Source organism: Lissotriton helveticus, chromosome 2_1 (genome assembly GCF_964261635.1).
Source record: "Lissotriton helveticus chromosome 2_1, aLisHel1.1, whole genome shotgun sequence".
Taxonomy (NCBI): Eukaryota; Metazoa; Chordata; class Amphibia; order Caudata; family Salamandridae; genus Lissotriton; species Lissotriton helveticus.
The window spans coordinates 1,542,113,681-1,542,134,289 of record NC_136059.1 but is presented as its reverse complement, the minus strand read 5'-3'; the positions used below and the strand labels follow the sequence as shown (position 1 = coordinate 1,542,134,289).

Here is a 20,609-nt window from a genome sequence, read left to right as displayed (position 1 = left end):
GCAAGGAACAATCTGATACAGAGATAATGAGAAAAAGGGGTACAGAAACTATCTTATGAATGAGAAAATGAGTAAGAATAGTTATGGGTACATATTAAAAACAGGTGGTAATGGAATAATAATTTTAAAAGTAAGGAGTAAGAAGAAAGAAAAATGGGGAGAAGAGAAGAAAACAAGAAAAGAAAAGGAGAGAAGAGAAGATGGAAAGGGGGAAGGATGAGACAAGTATTTAATGTATTGAAGGGTTGGAAGATAGGAAAGTAGTAAAGGGAATCCAAAGTAAGTAAAGTCCACATTTGTAATGCGCACAATCACCCGTAAGGGTCTCTAGGCGCTGGGGGCCGTCGGGAAGATTAAGCGAGCTATTGCCCAGAGTCACATGGTGCTGGGCTAACCTGCCGCCGGAGCCGGGGATCGAACCGTGGTCCCCAGATTCCAGCGTCAGTCACCCTGGCCGCGGCGCCACACCTCTCCCAGTCAGACTTGATTTTCTGAGATAACATTGATGATGAGACAGTAGAGATTCTATGTTTATTGCAAATAAGGTTCCACCACATTAACATGCACATTTTAGAATTATCTTTCCAACAAGTTAAAATAACTTTAAATGTAAGTGAAATGAAAAGGTTAAACAGTTTCAACTTTGGTGAGGAGTCCAAAAGATCATCGGACATGGACCCAAGAAATACATTTTGAATTGATAAGGGGATATTACAATTAAATATCTTAGAGGGGTATGCCCTTTTTAACTGGTTATTAATGGAGGCAGTGGATGAAATTGTTTAAATAAACAACACACATTACTACCAATGCTTAATAAAATGAATTGCTCTAAAATACCCCACAACAATGTCTTATCACCTACTTCCCTTTCAAAGAGGAAATGTTGGCCCTAACACAAGAGCGGAGCCTGGATGCAATGGGTATTAGCAGGGCTTTAAGTGGGATGAAAGAACGGGGGGTGGGAGTCTCTCAAAGGGGCGTGGCCAATGTAATTAGGGCGTGGCTTAAAACATGTATGCTAAAAACTGGGATTAGCATAGTGCGCCGCCCGACTTGTATTTTGTTGTTTCTGTCATTGGATCCATGTATATGATGCAACAAGTAATATCATACCAACAAAAGTCATGACTATTGGCTTTGTCAGTGGTTGTTATTAGTTGCATAATATAAATAAGCAGCAACTATGGCTTGTATATAATATTGAAAAAGCTTTCACTTAAAGCCCTGGTGACAACATGACAATGTTGCTGCTCCTGAGTTTCAAAATAGGAAGGGAAATCCAGAGAGAAAATGACTCTCTTTAAAGGATTTCCCTTCCCCTCCAACGCTCACCTGGCATGAAGTCAAACGGGCCGCCTGGGCCAGGGAACAAAACAGAGCCCAATAGAGACCCGTTTCAAGGCCCCCTTTAAAAATCTGCCGGTGCTCAGACCCGGCGAGACCCGGCCCACTTAAAGCCCTGGGTATTAGTCTATGGAAAGGAATCACACGGCCTACCATGATCTTCAAAATTGCCTAGGAAAAACGTTGGAACTTTACAGTAGGCTTATACATGGAGTAATTTTCTGGCATCTCTTGAAATCTTGTATAATTTGAGGTGTACACCTGTGTTTCTAAAGCTTTTGCAGATTCCGAGGTATTCTCCCTTGCATATGTAACTACATAACATAAAAGTGCATTTGGCTTTTAAAAGTTTTTTCCTCCATGGGGAAATATTTTTTCTAAGCAACTTTAGGGCTGTTCCCTTCACAAACTCAACAGGGAAAAACATGTATTCTTATATTTGACAGGAGAAAATGCACAAGTGTATTTGGAATGGGGGGCTATCTGCCATCGTTTGGTGAATGCCAAACTTGCAAGCTTGTATTGACCAACTTTTTCTGGTAGAGTTTGCTTGCAAACAAATCTCTATGAGGGCATAATCCAACCATTCTTGATTCAGTGTTTCAGGAATTAGATTTTGACCTTAGAAAGGGCTTTATCTGAAAAACCTAATTTGCATTCAAATGTGCCAAAACTTTTTGAAATGGGCCTATCTAGTTTAACTGGCATGGGAAACTGATATATTTTGACAAAATAAGCACAAAGAATAGTAGGAAATGTTTACACAAAAATAACAATTGGCTGATGAGTAATGGTTAATGAGGACCAAACCCAAATTTGTCAAAATATTACCATGTTCGTAGCTCTAGTCGACGTATTGCACTAGTTTCATTTATTTGAGATATACAGTATCTCAAAAGAAAATAGCTACACCCCTCATTGCAGTTACTTTGAGTTTTCTTTGATTTGTCGTTATGAATTTCAATGAAAGCACTCGACATAGGGCCATAAGAAATGAAAATTACGCTTGGGAAATTGGCAAATTTCATATTATGCAAAATTCATACATTTGACTCTAGACAAAATTTCCGAACTTTAGCCCTGTGCAACTATGCACTGTTTTTGGCTTGTGGGAGACTGGTTTGAGCAGAAACGTCTCTACGGGCGGCATTTTTCACTGGAATCAGTCTCCCTCTAGTCTCTTGCATGGCGTTTAAGCGAGATGTGCTAATTTGTAAAAATGTCATGCCTGTATCTGCAAATCTCACCCCACACATTTTGTGTAATTCAGTAAAATTTTGCTAAAAATGTGGTTTTTAAACCCAAAATGAAAGAAGCAGCAAACGATTATTGTTGATAACAGAGAAAGACATGCAAAAACAAGGTGAATTCATGTATCAATACTGTTCTTAATGTATTCACATTCATTTGTGGTTATTCTATGAACTGTAGTTTTGTTTCCAGTACTCAGTCTTTGTTGAATCCTTAATCCTCTAGTTGATTCATTCACGTGGAGTAGACCCAAAATACAGTGGAGTAAATTCACACAGGCACCTGTGAGTACGTGAAGGAGTATTACCTCCATGGAAGTCAATTAACCAAAATGCCAGGGGTAGCGGAAGTGACATAGCACGCCATTTGACCTTTACTTTGACTCGCACACACATGCTTACACATACTAACACGTTCACACACTCTCGCGCACATAAACACACTCTCTCCAGCAAGCATGCATACAACATACATTTACATATCTTAGCCTCCAGATAGGGCATATTCCAGCTAATTTTCTCCATTTTTATTACGCAGATAGTAAATAATATTATTTACTATTTGTATAATAAAAAAAATTGACAGAAACCAGGCAAGCGGAGCTTCAACCAGCGTCCATTAGAAAGAGCTACCCTAAGTTCCAGGCACTGATTTTGGCACCTCTGAAGCCAGGGGTCGCAAAAGCGGTGCCAGGGGTAGGAGGGGCAAGACCCGGTCGCAGCTGCGACCCCCAAAATGACGTCAATGACTACCTCACGAATGCATAAATGTTCCACACAAATTTCTAATTTTATTTATTTGTTTGATTAATTAAAATCTTACAAAAAATTACAAAAAATGTCATCAAGTATAAAAGATTAAAAGAACATATATGATTGATATCATGACTTATACTTAATTAAATACAATAAACAGAATGCACAAATGATTAGTGAAATGACTGTAGAATCCCTGCTGCTGTGAACTGTAACATACAACAAGATGGCTATAAAATGGCGCACTGTTACAAAAAATAAACACATCTTTGAAACCTCAAGGAAACAGTGACACAGACAACTAGATTCACAGTGCAAGATAAGATCACAGTATCAAGCATTCTTGAGAGCAAAATTGAATACTTACATTCAAAGCATTCTTCGCTGCTTCTGCTTCTGAGCGACTGTCAAAACTGACAAAGCCCACGGGCTAGGGAAACAAAAGCATGCATCACCGTGTATTACTAGTCGGGGAAGAAAGACATGTTTGCTATATCACTTTAAGACTGCTGAGGGCAACCAACCACTGAGGTCAAGGGTCAGTCCATACATAAACAAAGCTCACCTGCAATTCTGCTCATACTTAAATCACCAGACAGGATCAGTGAATACAAGCAGAGTAATCTATCATTCTTTTCTAAAAAAAAAAAAGTTCTTGGGAGCGATTCCCTCTGGTTGGGAATACTACGTGCAACTTTTTTGTAAACACTTTGAAATACGTATGAACCTCCTGTTACATTTTTAAAAAACATTTTTTTTCCTGCACATATACACATAAACAAAACACATATACATGAAACATATAGCTTTCACAGGTTATCTTTTTGATACAAGGCCCCCAGCCTCTGTTGAGTGGCTGTTTGAGGGTCAGTTAAAGTTACATTTGCGTCCTCAAATGGAAATGGGATTCGATTATAATAACCACCAAGGACAAATAAAAATCGAATGATTCAATTTGCTGAATCTGCTATTTCCCATCTAGACGTTTGTCAATTTAAACTCTGGGCCACGTAAGAATATATGAGATGCAAATTTGCTGATCTACTTGCCCCAAGATCACTGACTATTGGGAAACCATTCTGACTACTTTCCTGTATATATTTTTTTTATTTCAGATCGTTTTTATTGAAGAAAAATGTAAAGTAAAAGACACAAAATCGACAAATACAAAAACTGAATTACAAGCGTTGTCAAAAATAAGAGAAAATAAGGTTGATACAAATTCACATGATATTACATTGAGATACAATAAGCTTACAAAACGAATATACTTTCCTGTATATTAATCAGAGGTAGCCATGGATACCAGATGCTTGCTGTGTGTTACTTCTGGCACTGCCCTTGCTACCCCTGGTGTGTGTGTGTTGGGGGGGGGGGGTGTCATGAAAACAGGGGCAGGAACTGGGAGTAAGCTGGACTTTTGGAGCCTTCTTTGCATTCCAAATTTCCTTCTCCTTCTTCTTGTCCAGCCGCCAATAAGAGGCTAAGGCAGGGCAAGGGATTACACTTGCCACTGGGGTCCTAACGGTGCGTGATGTCACTTCTGACATCCTTGCTGTTTTGGTGACTCTATGACCAGGACAACATTACTAAAATGAAGAGGACTTCTTTAAAAGTCTATCGTGCTTTGTTAAAAAGATGTTTGTAAGATAATGAAACCTTTGACCTCTATTTGAATGAGATTTTAAAAGGCATTAACAGCTTTGGTCGCGAAGAATGGCCAATCGGCTGTAAAAAATGGGTTTTACGATTGATGACGTAGGGTCAGATGCATGGCGCTCATGACTAAATGGTATGATTTACAGACATTTAAAGATGAGGTGCTAAAAATATATGAATGGTCTTTTTATGCTGCTATGCAATACTGTTAATTGAGATTTATTACAATGTTTGCTAGCACTAATAGCACAAAATGAATGGTATCTTCTACATAGCAACCCCTCCCCACCTCATTCTGCCGGTTAATTCCATTGCAAAGCTGAGGTAGCGAAACAATGTATTCCAGCCTGTGTTGTATCATATGTACGTAGCATGGCTTCCGGTTTATTTGGCCTGTTGTTTACAGCATGACGAGTTTGCTTTTGTTAAAGCATGAAAAGAGGCCACCATGCTTACAAAGTTTTTACACGTTATTCTTTTTATTTTCATTTTTTATTTATTTGGTTTTAAAAAACAGAATAGGGGGCAGATCATATAAAGGAAGCGGTGGAAATATTAAACTAACTCATGATCTTTGGGTTGCATTGGGCTTGTGGGTATCTTACGAGGCTGAAATAGTAAACAGTTGTTTTTAAGTGGGGCTTTGATAGAAGTTGCTGCTCTTGGGTGGTAAACCAGCTGGATTTGTGCAGTCCATAAATGAACAATGTAACACAATGAAACATTAGCAAATACCAAAATACAATAATACAACAATACAACAAAAGTGGTACGAGACAACCGAAAACAATACACCAGCAAAGAGAATAACACAATAACAAAATTCACCGCGACATTGTAGCACAGTAATGCAAAACAAAATCAGCACAGCAAAAAATCCATAATTCCTACTATTTTAATCTGATTTTACGATTGTGTGGTATGGTGCTGTTGCACCTCAACTGTCCACCATCTGCTCACTGACACAAATCTGAAACTATGAAACTATGGTAAAAAGTGTTTAAGTATACCCTTTTATTCTCTCTTTTTATCGAGTCGCTGGCAGTAAAGATCCACTCTATTCCATCAATCTCTGCCCCACTATCAGGAATGGCAAAAATTAAGTTGTTTGCTGATGACATGATTTTATATCTGAATCCAGATAAGTCAAATATTCGGGCCGCACTGAGGAAAATCGAGGCATTTACAGAGTTGGGGGGATATTAAGTCAACCGGGCCAAAACAGAGTTCCTTTTATTGAACTGGGCCGAGACTCAGCTTCCAGAAGGGCTGACATTCTTGCCATCAAGACCAATAAGATATTTAGGCTTCTATGTTACAGCCGATTATTCTCAATTGTTTCAGTTAAACAACGGGAGTATACACTCTCTAACATAAAACATCTTCTAGATTGATGGTCGTTATTGCCTCTGTCCTTTGTAAAAATGTCTATACTCCCTCTGTTGTTATTTCTGTTTTCAAATCTTCCTTTAAAAATACCAATTTCATATTTTAAGGAAGTGGATAAAGTCATCCGCGAGTTTATATGGGTAAAAATAATCCTTGAGTTAAACTATCCATTCTTCAACTAGATATAGAGCGGGAGGGGGCTAGCACTACCCTACTTTTCGACCTATTATCAAGCTGCATTAGCTAGTCTACTAACTCAACTAACAGCTCCCTCCTCTAAATTGGATAATTTTATATTAAATCTTATGTTAACAGAAAGCGCAATTAAGCTACCAGCATTTCTGCGCACTACAAAATTACCCAAGAAAACAAGATATAAGTTCGTAAATTTAAATGCAACACATACTCAGCGGTTCTATAAAACATATAATGTTCCAGCGTGCCACGCATACACTTCTCTTCAAGACTGTGAGGTATAGGGTCTCCAGTTTTTTCAAAGGGTACTGCAGTCCTATACCAATCTAGGGTTTTGGAAGCTAGGTGATTTTTATAACGGTACCTATTTGATAACATGGGAATCATTTGTATTGCAATTGGAACCCCATAGCCAAGACTTGTGGCTAAGTTTTAGACAAATAACATGCTTTCTTAAAAACAACTACACAATGATTAGCGAGAGAGAGAAAGAACTATTCTAAAAGCGTCCTGTGAGAATAACTTGAGTGGTGTTGGAAACTGGTATCCGTTACTGCGCCAGGGTACGAACAAGAGGCTCATTTTGGAAATGCTTCCTAAAATTGCTCAGGAAACTAATTGTCGGTTTAACACTCAGGAATGGCAGCTAGTGTGTGAATTTGGGAATAAAGCATTGAGGGCGGCCAACTTTAAAAGAATGTCTTTCTTGTCAGATGGTTGGTCTATTACACTCCCCTCAAATTGCAGAAATAGTTCCCATCAATTCCTATCCAGTGCTTTAGATGCAGTTTGACTGGGGCAGGAGACTGGATTAATATATTTTTTACATGTCAGAAATTGCAACACTTTTGGGAGGAGGTGTTTAGGTTCATTAGTTGTTGCATGTCTCTGGGTATCCTACCCTCATTGCCACTGGTTTTATTTGGCTTCTCTGACACAGGCAGTCAGCTGCCAAAATACTGGCAATATTGTATTTTTTTAGCCATAGTGGTAGCCAGATTCCTGGTGCTTCAAAATTGGAGATCACCGACAATACCTACAATAGGTCAGTGGCTCACTAAGCTGAATCAGGCCTATCAATTTGAAGAGGCATACGCAAAAAGGGTGGGGGCGCTTCGTAGATTCAGGGCTCCTTGGGAGGGTTATGTTCTGGTTACACATGCAAATTAAATATGCATGTTTGGCTTTTTCGGCTGCTAGTGTGTTTTTTATATATCTATGTACCTATTTATCTTGATTGCAGGTAATTTATGTTTGGATATAGGTTATGTTGGATATATACAATGTGAAATGTAATATGTAGTTATGCTATTTATTGCCTAATGAATTATGAGATCGGCTATTATGAAATGTTTCACTTTTCCTCTTGTATAACGATTTTTGTGTCTGTTTCTTCTGCCCAATAATAAATACAAAAAATAAATAAAAAAAAGTGTTTAAGTGTGTTGTTTTTTACCAACAATGTATATTAGTGCCCCACAACTATATTTTGTGTTCTGACTCTATTAGAAAAACATAAAAACAATTCACATATAGAGAAGATAGGTAAGAATTAAATGACCCCCACCTCCCGGAACGTTGTTATATATCTTGCAATCTGGTTTCAGCAGGATTGCCATGAAGCGCATAAAGTAAACATAATTATGCTTGCACCTGAACAAAAATGATAAGTAACACTAATATAGAGGTGCTGTGTTGCATCCCACAGAGATCCTAAGTACTCCACCATCATGGCGGCATATTATCCTGTGGAAAGAGTAATGCGTGTACAATAGTTTTCCAGTCAAAGTCAAGTCCTTCTTCAGTTTCACATATTTCTATTAAAGCCCTGTACGACGGCCTGAGCCTCCAAACATTCCAGGATGTTCCACATTACTCAAGATGAGTGTTGTATTCGCTTCATATATACTAAAGTTTCCAGAGTCTGGTTAAAGTGTCTCTTCCTTTCTTGCACAGACAGCGTTCTATAAATATCAATGCGAAACAACTGTCAGCCATGATGGATGCCTGGGATCAACTTTAGTGCTCCAGCACAACGTCCAAATGCGTTCCGGCTTTAAGGTCTTACATAAATACCTCATAGAAGCAAAAGCTAAAATGCATTTGAGTAAAAGTTGAACGAATGCGTCCGGATTTACGTGTCAGTGGCCCAAGATCCAAAAATAAATCTAGGACAGCAGATACCCATGAGAAAACGTAAACGGCACTGAAAGTTTGACTTGCTGGGAGTGTAATTCCAGTATACATTTACATTAAGCTTTCAGCACTAATCCCTGTGACCTTTAGTGTTCAAGTATACACAATCAAGAGACATTACAGACCACCAATCAACACGCTCCATATAATATAAATATCGTGAAGTGTTGGGGATTCCAGGTGTTTAATATTGCAATTCCGAAATATAAAAAACAGTCTATGAATTAATGTGAATTCTAAAATTGGATTGTCCTGAGACTAGAGCAATTTTTCTTAAACGTATAAACTCAGGGCCCGATTCACAGAACTAACTTAAGACAAAATCCTAAACTTACTACCATTTACTCATTTTGGTATTCACAGAAGACACTTACTCATTGATGAGTAAGTGCCTTCTGTGAATACCGAAATGAGTAAGTGCCTTCTGTGAATACCAAAATGGTAGTAAGTTTAGGATTTTGTCTTAAGTTAGTTCTGTGAATCGGGCCCAATATGTATATTTTGCCTGCTGTCGTGTTGCAGTGACAAGTGATCAACATATCTAGACCATCTCCAGTTACTAAGTGAAACATGATAGTGTTTTCGAACTGTATCATACTTGCTGCGTTGGAATTTGATTTATTCTTCATTCCGACAGAGTGATAAGCGATTTCAAATAGTTGATCAGGAGCGACTTAGCTGGCTCAGGAATGACTTGTATGCTATTCTGTAAACATACTCATTTAATACCTCCAGTTAATACACACACTTAGAGCGACTTGTGCTGGCGATGTGCCAGCAAGTTTAACCAAGTTAGCACATACCCATCTTGGCTAGACTTCTGGCCACACCCAAACCTGGATCTACTTATCAACAAAAACACATCAACTATTTTAAGACAGTCTCCTACATAGTGCACCTCGCTGACCGCACTAGACTGGGCTGTGATAAAATCCTTGAAACTAGGGCGAGGAAGTACCAAATACACAGTGGCGGCTCCAACGCTAAGGTGGAGGAGTGTCGCCCCACTGCTCCACAGCAGGAAACAAAAAAATGATAACTTGTGTTATTACCATTTTAAGTTTCCTCTTGCTGCAGGAGCTTTCTGGGCGGGCGGGGCTGCTCCGAGGACAGAGGAGCAGAGGAGGAGTGGTTTGCCCACTCCTAAGTGCACATGACTGTTTGGTCAGCTCTCTCGGGCCGCCCAAAACAGTCATGAGCACTTCCCATATTCTACATGCAGGCTGCATTACAACCTGCATGGAGAACATGCCCACCTCTCCAGCCCCTGGCTGAGCGCTGATCCACGGCCCTCAGACCAATCATAACGCTGCATTGCAGCGTTTGCTTCCTGTAACCTGCTGCAGGACCAGAGCAGGAAGAAGAGGACAGAGGTGAGGCGGCGGCTGGCCGTCCCAGGCAAGTGGTTTTAGTAAAAAGTTTTTTTCACCCTCCGCCTCACCGCCCGAGTCCGGTAGCAGCCGCTACTGCAAATACGATGGTGCTACAAAGCAATACCAATGGCAGAGTATTCAATATATAAATATGTATAGGATAACGTCACAAACAAACCATAACATGAGATGATATAACATAATATAAATTCAAATGACATACTGCATTTATGAAAATGAGGGATAAGAAACACTTCATGTTGAATCAATTCTTACCTGCTTTGATGTGAGCTTTATAAGGGAACCTTCATAGCCCTAAAAAGATAAGTAGAAAAGGTACGGTAAATACTCAAAAATGTACAATGCGACAACCTTACTTTTGCACAATGATGAATTCATTTGCCTCCTCCAGAAAGTCTTCATGCTTTAGGCAGGCTTTCTCATTCTTTGACGGGTGTGCATGCTGTCATTGCCCCTCACACTATAGAGCTCTTCATTTGTGCCAGTGATTGCTGGTGGGCACCCATTTCACTTATTTCAGAGTCCAGGAATCTTTTCTACTTCACTCACTGTCCTGGTCCCTGTTCTGGTGCTAACTTACATTAGCTAGAGACAACAGATCAGTCCGTCTTTTATGACTGCTACCGCCATGGAAACGGAAGAACCAACCCCAATACACTCATCATGTCTGTATCATTTCAAATAGTTCAAATCCATGCACTTTTTGTCCTTGAAAATGGTAATTTTGTAGTATTGTAACTTAACACAATCTAAAAATTCTTTATTTCTGGGAATCATTTGTCAAATTAATGAAAGCAGTAGATGCATGGATTATAACAGAATATTATGTCATGAAAGCTGCAGGATATATGCATTTATCAACCGGATCAACTTCTACGCTCCCAAACGCCACCTCCGATCAGCCAACCACGCCCTCGCCGCCGTCCCCCGCATCCGAAGAGCGACTACAGGAGGAAGGTCCTTCTCCTACCTGGCCGCCAAGACCTGGAACTCCCTCCCGTCCGACCTGCGCCTGACCCGAGACCACCTCTCCTTCAGGAAGAAGCTGAAGACCTGGCTGTTCGAGCAGTAGCGGCACCCCCCCTCCCCCAGCGCCTTGAGACCCTACGGGTATGTAGCGCGCTATATAAATGTCATTGATTGATTGATTGATTTATCAGGCAATGTATGGCCGCTCAAAAACCTTCAGCCGAATTGTTAGACTACTGTGAAACGAATGACCCACAAAACAAGTTCAATTTCACAACCCATTCTAATAGCATGACCCTACTTACATCTATTAGAACAATGTATACCGGAGATATCACATAGTTAACCTCTCATTCTCACCTGGCTAGAGAGGTCATCAGTGCTTTAGCCCATCAACCAGGTATGGTTCAACTGTGTGCATTGAGTTTAACAGCTAACATAAATAGCCCGGCATACATCCCGGGATGTGGACACAGTTGGGATTGTTTTAGAGTAAGAGTGTTCCAAATCAATACAAAGTGTTGCATATTTAAGCCATGTAGAAGGAAATGGAGCTGTACATTTCTACTTTGAAGGAACAAATGGCCATTTTAGCAACAGTAAAGGAAGTCCCAAGAGCTTCTGGACCTTTTGGGAAAGTCTTTAATGTAACCAATCAGGTATACTAAAGGATTGAGCTCCAAATAGTGGTAAATGATATCGCTACATTCCGTTGTACCCAACGCACTTAGGGGCCGATTATGATGGCGGACGGACCTGAGTCCGTCCGCCACCATAGAGTACGAGGGACCGTCCGCAGGGGCTGCGGCGGTCCCTCCGTGCAGATTAGGATGTGACCGCCAGGGTGGCGGTCACATCCTCAATCTTTAACATTGCGGCGGGTGCAGCTTCAAGCTGCACCCGCCGCAATGTTAAAAATGCATACATTGCAATTGTATGCAGCAAGCGGCAGGCACCGCCCGGTGCCTGCCGATTACTGCATACAAATGCAGGGGGGTACCATAGGTACCCCCCATGCCCCCTTCACCCAGGGGGCCCGCAACGGGCGCCCGCAGTGAAGCTCCGTATGCTTTTCCACGGCGGAAAACCCGCTGTGGAAAAGCATTTCTTTTCGGGCATCCTAATTTGGCTGACGGTGTCTAAGAGACACCGTCACCATATTAGTGCTTCGGCGGAAAAGCTGCGGACGGAAACCAGGACCCACCAGCCATCCTAATGTGGCGGTGGGTCTTTGGTGGGTCCGCAGAGGATTTTCCGCATCCTCCGGGCCGGCGGTGGCTTCCGCCGGCCCGGAGGATGCGGAAAATCCTCTCCTCCATCATAATCGGCCCCTTAGTTTTGTGTCTGAGGACAAAACCAAGATAGGTATAAAAACTATCTGCTGGGGTGCTGCTACACCATCTGTAACACTCTGAAACCTTAAGCCAAAACACATGCATCATTTGTAGGGGATGGTAGAACTGATAACTGTACTTTGGTTCTATTAATTCATAAGACTATTTCCTTATTTTGTCCACATTTGCATAACCACTTACTCTCTTCAATTAGACATACTAAAGCTGCCGCAGATCTAGACTTGGGATCTATTTATTTATAAAGTTTTATATAGCGCGAAAAAGATCCCAAAGGATAGCAGAGCGCTTTACAAAAGGGTGGAAGGAAGGTCAAAACCCAATATCAACATCAAGTAATAATACAAAACAAGAATAATCACATGATTCACATACAGATGACAAAAAGGAGAATAATACAATAATCAGGTATATAGTGAGCTATGAGGGGGGCACACAAAGCAGGGACCTGTCAGTTCAGGATCTCACACGGATTTAGAGAATATGTCAGACACCAATATACCTGTCCCTTAAATTTAATAGCAAATTCCATAGCTTGAACGTTCCTCTGTGCCACAACGAATAACTACAGAAATCATCTCATTATATTGTGAGCTCAATAGTAAATAAAGCTACGTAGTGTGTTGCACTGGCATAGTTTGTTAAATGCCTTTTAGCTAATTAGTTGGTTGCCAGGAAAAAGACTCTCAAAATGTTGCCGTCTCAGTGGCATGGACTAGTAGACCTGCTGAGAGGCGTTGCTTATAATCTTCTTATGGAGCTGGAGTGTCACATCTTCTCAAAGATCTTCCCCAAGAGAAGCAACTGTGTGATCCGGTGGTAATTTGTGAAGATGATGTGATCCATAAATGTCATTTTGGAAGGGTCAGAATCTATCCAGTCACAAGAAAGTGCCATGCATATGGGACACATTTGCAATTTTCATTTAGGGCGTAAACACGTATCCAGATGAAAGCCTTCAGTATCAACACCAGCATGCACTCCCTTCATAAGAGGCAACCATCAAGGATTGGAGAACATTTGCCAGATTATTGACACAGATGAGGTTGAGTCGGGTTTCTCTTGGGGATGTTCTGCGATGAAACCCTGGTGGGGATGTTGAGTGCAGGTGTGCTGTACGTGGGCTGGTGGATCTTATCAATCCGGCTCAATAAGAAGTTATTGATGGTGGTGCACTTCAGTTGGATACCTCTCTGATGTCAGTCTTATTTTAGTGAGCCTTGCCCTCTGGAATAAGCTGTCTGTGTGTGGTGCAAAGAAACTTTAGGGTATAAAAGATCATATTTCTTCTGAGTGAATATCCACTGTTTGTCTTGAAGTCTCATGTAATGTAGGAAAATTCCTGGGCATCATAACGGTTGCGACATGATTGCAATGTCCGTCCTTGGTCGCTCAGTGAGTTGCTGTGCTGGATGTTGTGGGCGTTTGTGACCAGGACATCGAGAAGAGAATTTGCAATGTACATGGGAAGAATCAAGTCTTGTTAATGAGCATGAGATCAAGGTTATTGATAGTGGGATGGTCTATCTTGGCAGCATGTTTGACTACAGAGAGAGCAATCAGGAGCATCCAATGAAAGCTGGCTCAAAGAGGTGTTTGTTGTGGGCTTTCTTGAGCAAAACGATAACAACGAAAAATAAAATAAATAAAAATAAAAAATAAAATAAAATTATTGGATATTTGAATTGGAAGTGCATGGGAGAAGTGTAGGTTGTGTCATATTTAAACATGTGAGGTTGTGAAGAGAGCATAGGGTGAAGAGAAGAGGATGCTAGAGGCAATGGCGGCCAGTGAGCATTGAAAGTGAAGATGCGTAAATGCCTGCCTCGAGTTGGACTGAATGAATGTACCCAACATTCTCTCCCCTTGATAAAATATTTAAAATAACAAGGCCAAAAGAAGCGTTTTACATCACAATCTTCACATAAAGTGGCTAAAACTGCAGAGGTCCTCTGGGAAACAGGACTTTCATAGTGCGACACTGCAAGTCTTATTCTTCTCATGCATTTAGGGGCTCACCCTTCCTAAGGAAACTTTGACAAAAAGGTGGAAAAACACTGGATGTTTTACCACAATTTACTCTAGAAATTGGCTAGAGAGTAACATGTATAGCAATCAGTAAAATCAAGATATACAACCCATAATGCCCCTTCATTTTTCCGTCCTGTCTATTCAAAGTAGATTTACTGTCATATGTTGTAATTAAGAATCTATAGGGAAGGAGTAGGGTCATAAAACCGAAAATTATATGTATCATAAATTGTAGTCAGCAGAACTGCACAGACATTACAAAGCAATCCCCCTTCCTAATTACAAAGATCACAGAAAATAGGCTAGCATACAGATTGCACTATTTCTGCATGCTCAGTAATATAAATGATGAAATACAATCACAATTTTTTTAAATAAGAGCCAGGTAAGTGCCTCCTGGTACCAATCAACTAAAATCAGCAATACTCCTCTTGAACACAATGAGTTAATATTTAAATACCAGATTAAATCATTCATCATTTTTATACAGTAAGAATGTCATCATTTTATCTGAAACATCAGCTTGCCCGTTTCTCAAAGTACATGAAAGACAAAATGTGAATTTTTGATAAATAAGTTTAAACCCCTCCCCATTCCCGCGCCCAAATAGAAGCAAGTCATTTTATGGAAAAGTATTTGAATTTTTTCCACCGAAATACAGACTTTATTTTTTTTTAAAGCATGCCTAGTTGTCATTTTAACAAGCACCCATATGTACTCCTGTCACACATGGCCAGTTTGTGCTGTTCATGCCCATTATTCAACATCTTGAAAATACCAGGATGTCCATCATTTGGCAAGGATCATCACCACTATCATGCCAGAGATAGCCAGAATTATGTCAAAAGTGGCCACAATTAACCATGGATGTTGGGCCATGATGGCAGGCCTAATATTATGCTAGGAATAGCTAGAGGTATGTTCAGAATGCCCAGAAAATGTCAAGGATGAGCACTATTATGCAAGGGATAGCTAGAATATTCGTAAAAAAGGCCTCTGTACTGCTCAATCACAATAGGGGGCACTAAAGGGCACAGCAGAAAGATGCCCGCACACTAACAAGGCTCTGGTGGCCTTGACTGACTCCATCACCAGGGATAGCCTCTGGCCTCAAAACTCAGCAAAAATTGTATTGTATTGTAATTACATTTATTTAGCGCTTACTCCCCTTGACAAGGTGTCAAAGCGCTTTTTTGGTGAGTAGCATGCTACTCCGGAACCCATAAAGGATTAGTGGTTAATTAGTATCGTGAAATATTAAATTAATTTGAGTGGTAGATAGGTTAGTCAGTTATTTGGATTGAGAAGAATAGTGGAGGGATAGAAGTGGGAAAAGGTTTAAATTTATATGGCGCTTGCTACCCCTGATGAGGCGTCAAATCGTTTTTTCCGGCAAGTAGCACGCTACTCCGGAACCCATAAAGGATTAGTGGTGAATTAATATAGTGAAATATGAAAGTAATTTGAGTGGTGGATATGTTAGTCAGTTATGTGGATTGAGAAGGATAGTAGCGGGATAGAAAAGGGAAAACTTATATAGCGCTTGCTAACCCTGATGAGGTGTTGTAGCACTTTTTCGGTGAACAGCACGCTACTCCGGAATCCATAAAGGATTAGTGGCAAATTAGTATAGTGATGTAAGAAAGTAATTTGAGCGGTGGATATATTAGTTTGTTATGACCCAAATTAAGTGATAAAGTCCACAGGATGCCATCTGAGACAGATCAGCAGCAAACTCTGAGTACAAGGCGAGATCTGCAGTGCCGGCCTCTCTGCCCAAGCAGAGTAGCACATTTTGCAGCACCAGACAGGTCAACCCGCGATTTACACAGGGAATCTACTGGCAACCCGAAGACCAGGTGGACCAGGGAGAGGTGAGGAATAGAGGGCCCGTGCTCTGGAGGTGCAGCGGTGTGCGGTGCAAGCTGGCGAGAGGTACGCCTTACCTCTCAAAATTTTACAAGCGACATAAGTTTTCCTGCAGGAACAGATTGTAGGCAGAAGTATCGACGAGGTTTGCTGGGGCCGCTAAAGAACTGCCAGTGTGTCGCTCACTGGGGTGTCACTGCCATACTGTTAATCACTGCACCTGGGCAGATCAGCTCATGCCCCTGGCATAGGCAGTGGTGCGGGGTGGGGTGCGGGGGGACTGCCTGCAACAGTTTGGTGAATGCACATATAGTTGTTGAAGGGCCACTGAATGAACATCATGCTATGCTATCCCAGTAAGAGCAGCCTTTATGACTTTACTGGAGGCCAAATCTCAATATAGGCATGACTGCAGCATTGGTGCACACCCCTTTAGATTGAGATCAAATGGGAGGACTACCTCCCTCTCTCATCTAGCAGTTAAATATGGGCAAGAATAAAGGCAAACAATCCAATCGGCCATTCTCTAGCACAGGCAGTGAAGAAAGAAGCAGTGGCCAAGAACTGAAGCAGACTTCAATAGCAGAAATAAGAAGTGGATCCCAGGCATCTGATGTCATGAAGCATAGCCTGGAAAAGATAGATTCCATGATAGAAATCTGCATGGATAGATTGGACCATATGAAGGAAAAAGTAGATGACTACAGAGACCAAATTGGCCCACCTGAACATCACCAGTCTGACGCAGAAGACACAATGAAGGATCACAGCAAATGACCATTACAGATGTAAAAAGTACTAGAATTAATAAAAGCTAAAAATGAAGATCTGGAAGCCAGATTGCGGTAAAACAACCTTAGGATCCTGGGGGTAACTGAAACTACCCTGGAATGCTGGTTCAACCTATCATTGCACACCTTTCTAATTTCAAGGACAGTGATGCAGTACTCCGACTAGTGAGAGTTCAAAGAGACATGCAGTACGATGCACATCACTATATATCCAGACTTCACAATAGCAGAGCAAATGGCACATAAGGAATTTATGCCAGTCAAGCGAACCATACAAAAGCGAGGTACACAATACAGCCTGCTGTACTCCACTAAGATGCAAAACCTCTTCACCCAACCAGGTTGAGTTGATAAGTTTATATAGCAATATCTGCACCGCTCCCCGCCATCAAGAAGGGAACCTCATCACAATACTGACTACTTTCTGAGCGACAACAAGTAAGCTACATAATCGGGATGTCCACTAGAAAAATCCCAATGGGTGGCCTCAAGCTTATGACGTGTAATGTAAGAAGTCTAAATGATGCCTGTAAGATGAGACAAATACTGACTTACTTACATAGACATCAAGTAAATACAGGTGACACACCTGGCTCAACTATCCGACACCTGGATACAGGCTAGGTGGATCACACACAAACCTTACTCATTGTATGCTTGTGGTATTGCTGTTTTGATATGGTGCAGTGTCCCAGTCTGCCCACTCCACACAATAGGGCGGTACATTATACTGCATTGGTTACATATACACTATCCAGAACAACTGTATCATGCCTGGGCCAAATACGGACAGCCCATCTTTTTTGGTGATTTTGTGGTTCAAGATTTAGAGCCTTGGTGCTGGATCATTTGTCTTAGGTGAGGACTTCAATGTAATATTGTACCCAGCTGCAGAAAGATGCAGTGACAGCAGAAGACTGCACCCAAAGCGGCAAATAAGCTACACGACACCATGACTGACAATCAGCTAGCGGGTATTTGGCATGCTAAAAATCCTAAGCGACTGAGGGCATTGACTATTGGCTGCTGCCAGAGAACCTTGGTGCGTGGACAACCCAAGTCAACCACCTCCCCAGATCGCTCTCAGACCACGCCCAATCTTGGTGGATTTGAGAATTCCAGGCTGGATGCATAGAGCACTCGCATGGAGGCTCCCAAATGAGAAGTTTAGGTTTGAGACACCATATTTAGAGAGGAGACATGTACATGGTCAGAGTCATTTTTTGCTACTAACGAGCAGTCAGTCGAAATTTCGGCAGTGCAATGGGAGACGTATAAAGTGGCAATTAGGGGAGCTTGTATTGCTAAACAAGCTGGGGTTCTAAAGGACGATAATGAGAGGCATACCACTGTCCACTTTGGAATTCAGTAATCAATAGAACAATACGTGGACTCAATACTTAATGATGTTCAACTAAGGATGCCTGAACTGTGATATATGTTTCTTATTAAGTGTGTTTGTATTATTTTTTATGTGTTTATATTTAATAAATTATATATTTTTGTATATTTGTTTACTGTGTAGAACGTTTTTGTACAGTCTACATTAACTTTAAGTATGGGCACAGGGGAATTATGTAGTTGGGACAGCAAAGGTAAGCTACAGGGGGACACAGCACTTTCTGCTCAGGATAGGCCAGACGGCTGCCCACATAGGACTCGAAACAAAGCTTCCTGAGGGGGGGGACACTAAGGAATGGGTAGTGAAGCCTGCGAAGAACACACGCGGTTAAAACGGCCCAATCCAGGAGGAATGGGCGTGATGATCGACAGTTCAAAAGGCAGGGCACGGAACCATCGCTATGAACTGACTTCTCCGTTCTTAGGCCCACCCACACCAGATTGCAGGCATCATAGCCTCAGGTTGGGATCAGTGTAGGGGGGTGCGGAGCCAGCACGCACATAGCCAAGGAAACCACAATAGCCTAGGAAGAAAAGCTGCTCAAACTGTGTCCTTGTAATGCCTTAAGAAGGGGCACTGGGAGCAGGCAATGGGCCTGCAACGGTCAGCTGTAGGCAGACACAGCACTTGCTGCCCAGGATAGGCCAGGCGGCCGTCCACATAAGTCTAGGTAGCATGGGAAGCCTAGAAGCCACTAACGCTAGACACCTGCAAAGGGGCTGTCACGCAGGGCTGTGCCGTAAGTGCTGTCAGTAATTAAATATGGACCAACAAAACCAGAACCGCTGTAGTAAACATGAAAGATATGACTGATGTGTTGAAATATTTGAATCTATGTAATGCAAATGGCCATTAACTGTGATGTCTCATGTACATGTGTTTATGTTTGAATAAACTGCGGCCATTATGCACCAACAATGGCTCCCCTTCTCTGTTCACGAAAAGGAAATGGGGTGCATTTGGATAGCAGAGAGGCAACTGGTGGTCACTCACATGTATGGAAAGGGTTATGAAACATCCACTACAATGAGAGGACATGCTCCTGAGAAATGTAGGCATACGGACTAGTGAGAACTTAGCGGACATCGTCAGAGAAGACCATGGACAAGCTATTGAAAAAAATGAGCAACATATAGAAACATGGATAAAGCTGCCACTGTCACTTGCTGGGTGCTTGGAGCTGGCTAAAATTGTGCCATTATCAAATATCTGTTGAATAATATACCCTAAAACCCCCTGAATATGGCATTATTCACGAACTGAGCTCAAACACATCACACCTCGAGTGAGCAGGAAAACAGCCTCAAATAAAATTGTAGATACCCTCCCCTATAAACAAGGAGGCTTCAGTGTGCTCAGTTTTGAGCAGTATTATCTCAGTGCCCAGGCACATTATGCATATTTCTGTATGTTCCCCTTATGTTTTCAGTCACATGTGGCAATTGAAGCTGTCAACAAAGCACTACACAGACTCCACACCCGCATTTGCACCAGACACAAACTGCTGGCGAAGAAAAATGAAGCTGCAGGCTGCGCAGTGTGGGCCTGCAAAGACTTTTGGCCCGGGCTGGGTTGGAGGTCTTGTGCGCTCCTAATATCCTCTTAGCATTTCACCCAAGCTTCATCTTACCTGAATGGGGGATCTTTATCCAGAAGGGAAATTCACACCGCTCAATGCCATCCTGGGTAGAGGCAGACACACGGCACTTGATCATTTTTTTAGGTCGAGCCTGGGCAGCGCATGAGCTGCTCTGCAAGCCATGCTGTATTGGTGTATGGACTTGAAGCCCCACCCACTCTCCGCTCATATTTTTCATTAGCTTGTGTCATTGTCATTCGTAAATGCTGGCTTCTGATTACTTAAAAGGCTTGTTAGTCCCGCCTTAGCTCCTTAGTACCACCTTGTCTTTATTCGTAACCTACCCTGAGGACTGGCCCTTTTACTTCGGTTGTTACACGGTACGTCTTATTTACTTTGTAAGCACTATTTATTTTAATGCTTTCTCCTA

At 41.6% G+C, this 20,609-nt stretch overlaps 1 protein-coding gene across 2 annotated transcripts in view; it reads right to left on the bottom strand.

Moving 5' to 3' along the window:
* The window catches only part of RBPMS (RNA binding protein, mRNA processing factor), a 701,414-nt gene that overhangs the window by 436,854 nt on the left and 243,951 nt on the right, over nt 1-20,609 (bottom strand). For both annotated transcript variants that reach the window (XM_078676496.1, XM_078676497.1), the window contains exons 3-4: nt 10,442-10,480; nt 3,721-3,783 (exon numbers count right to left, since the gene is read on the bottom strand). In XM_078676496.1, coding sequence (XP_078532622.1) covers nt 3,721-3,783; nt 10,442-10,480 — 102 coding nt within the window. The remainder of the gene's footprint in view (nt 1-3,720; nt 3,784-10,441; nt 10,481-20,609) is intronic.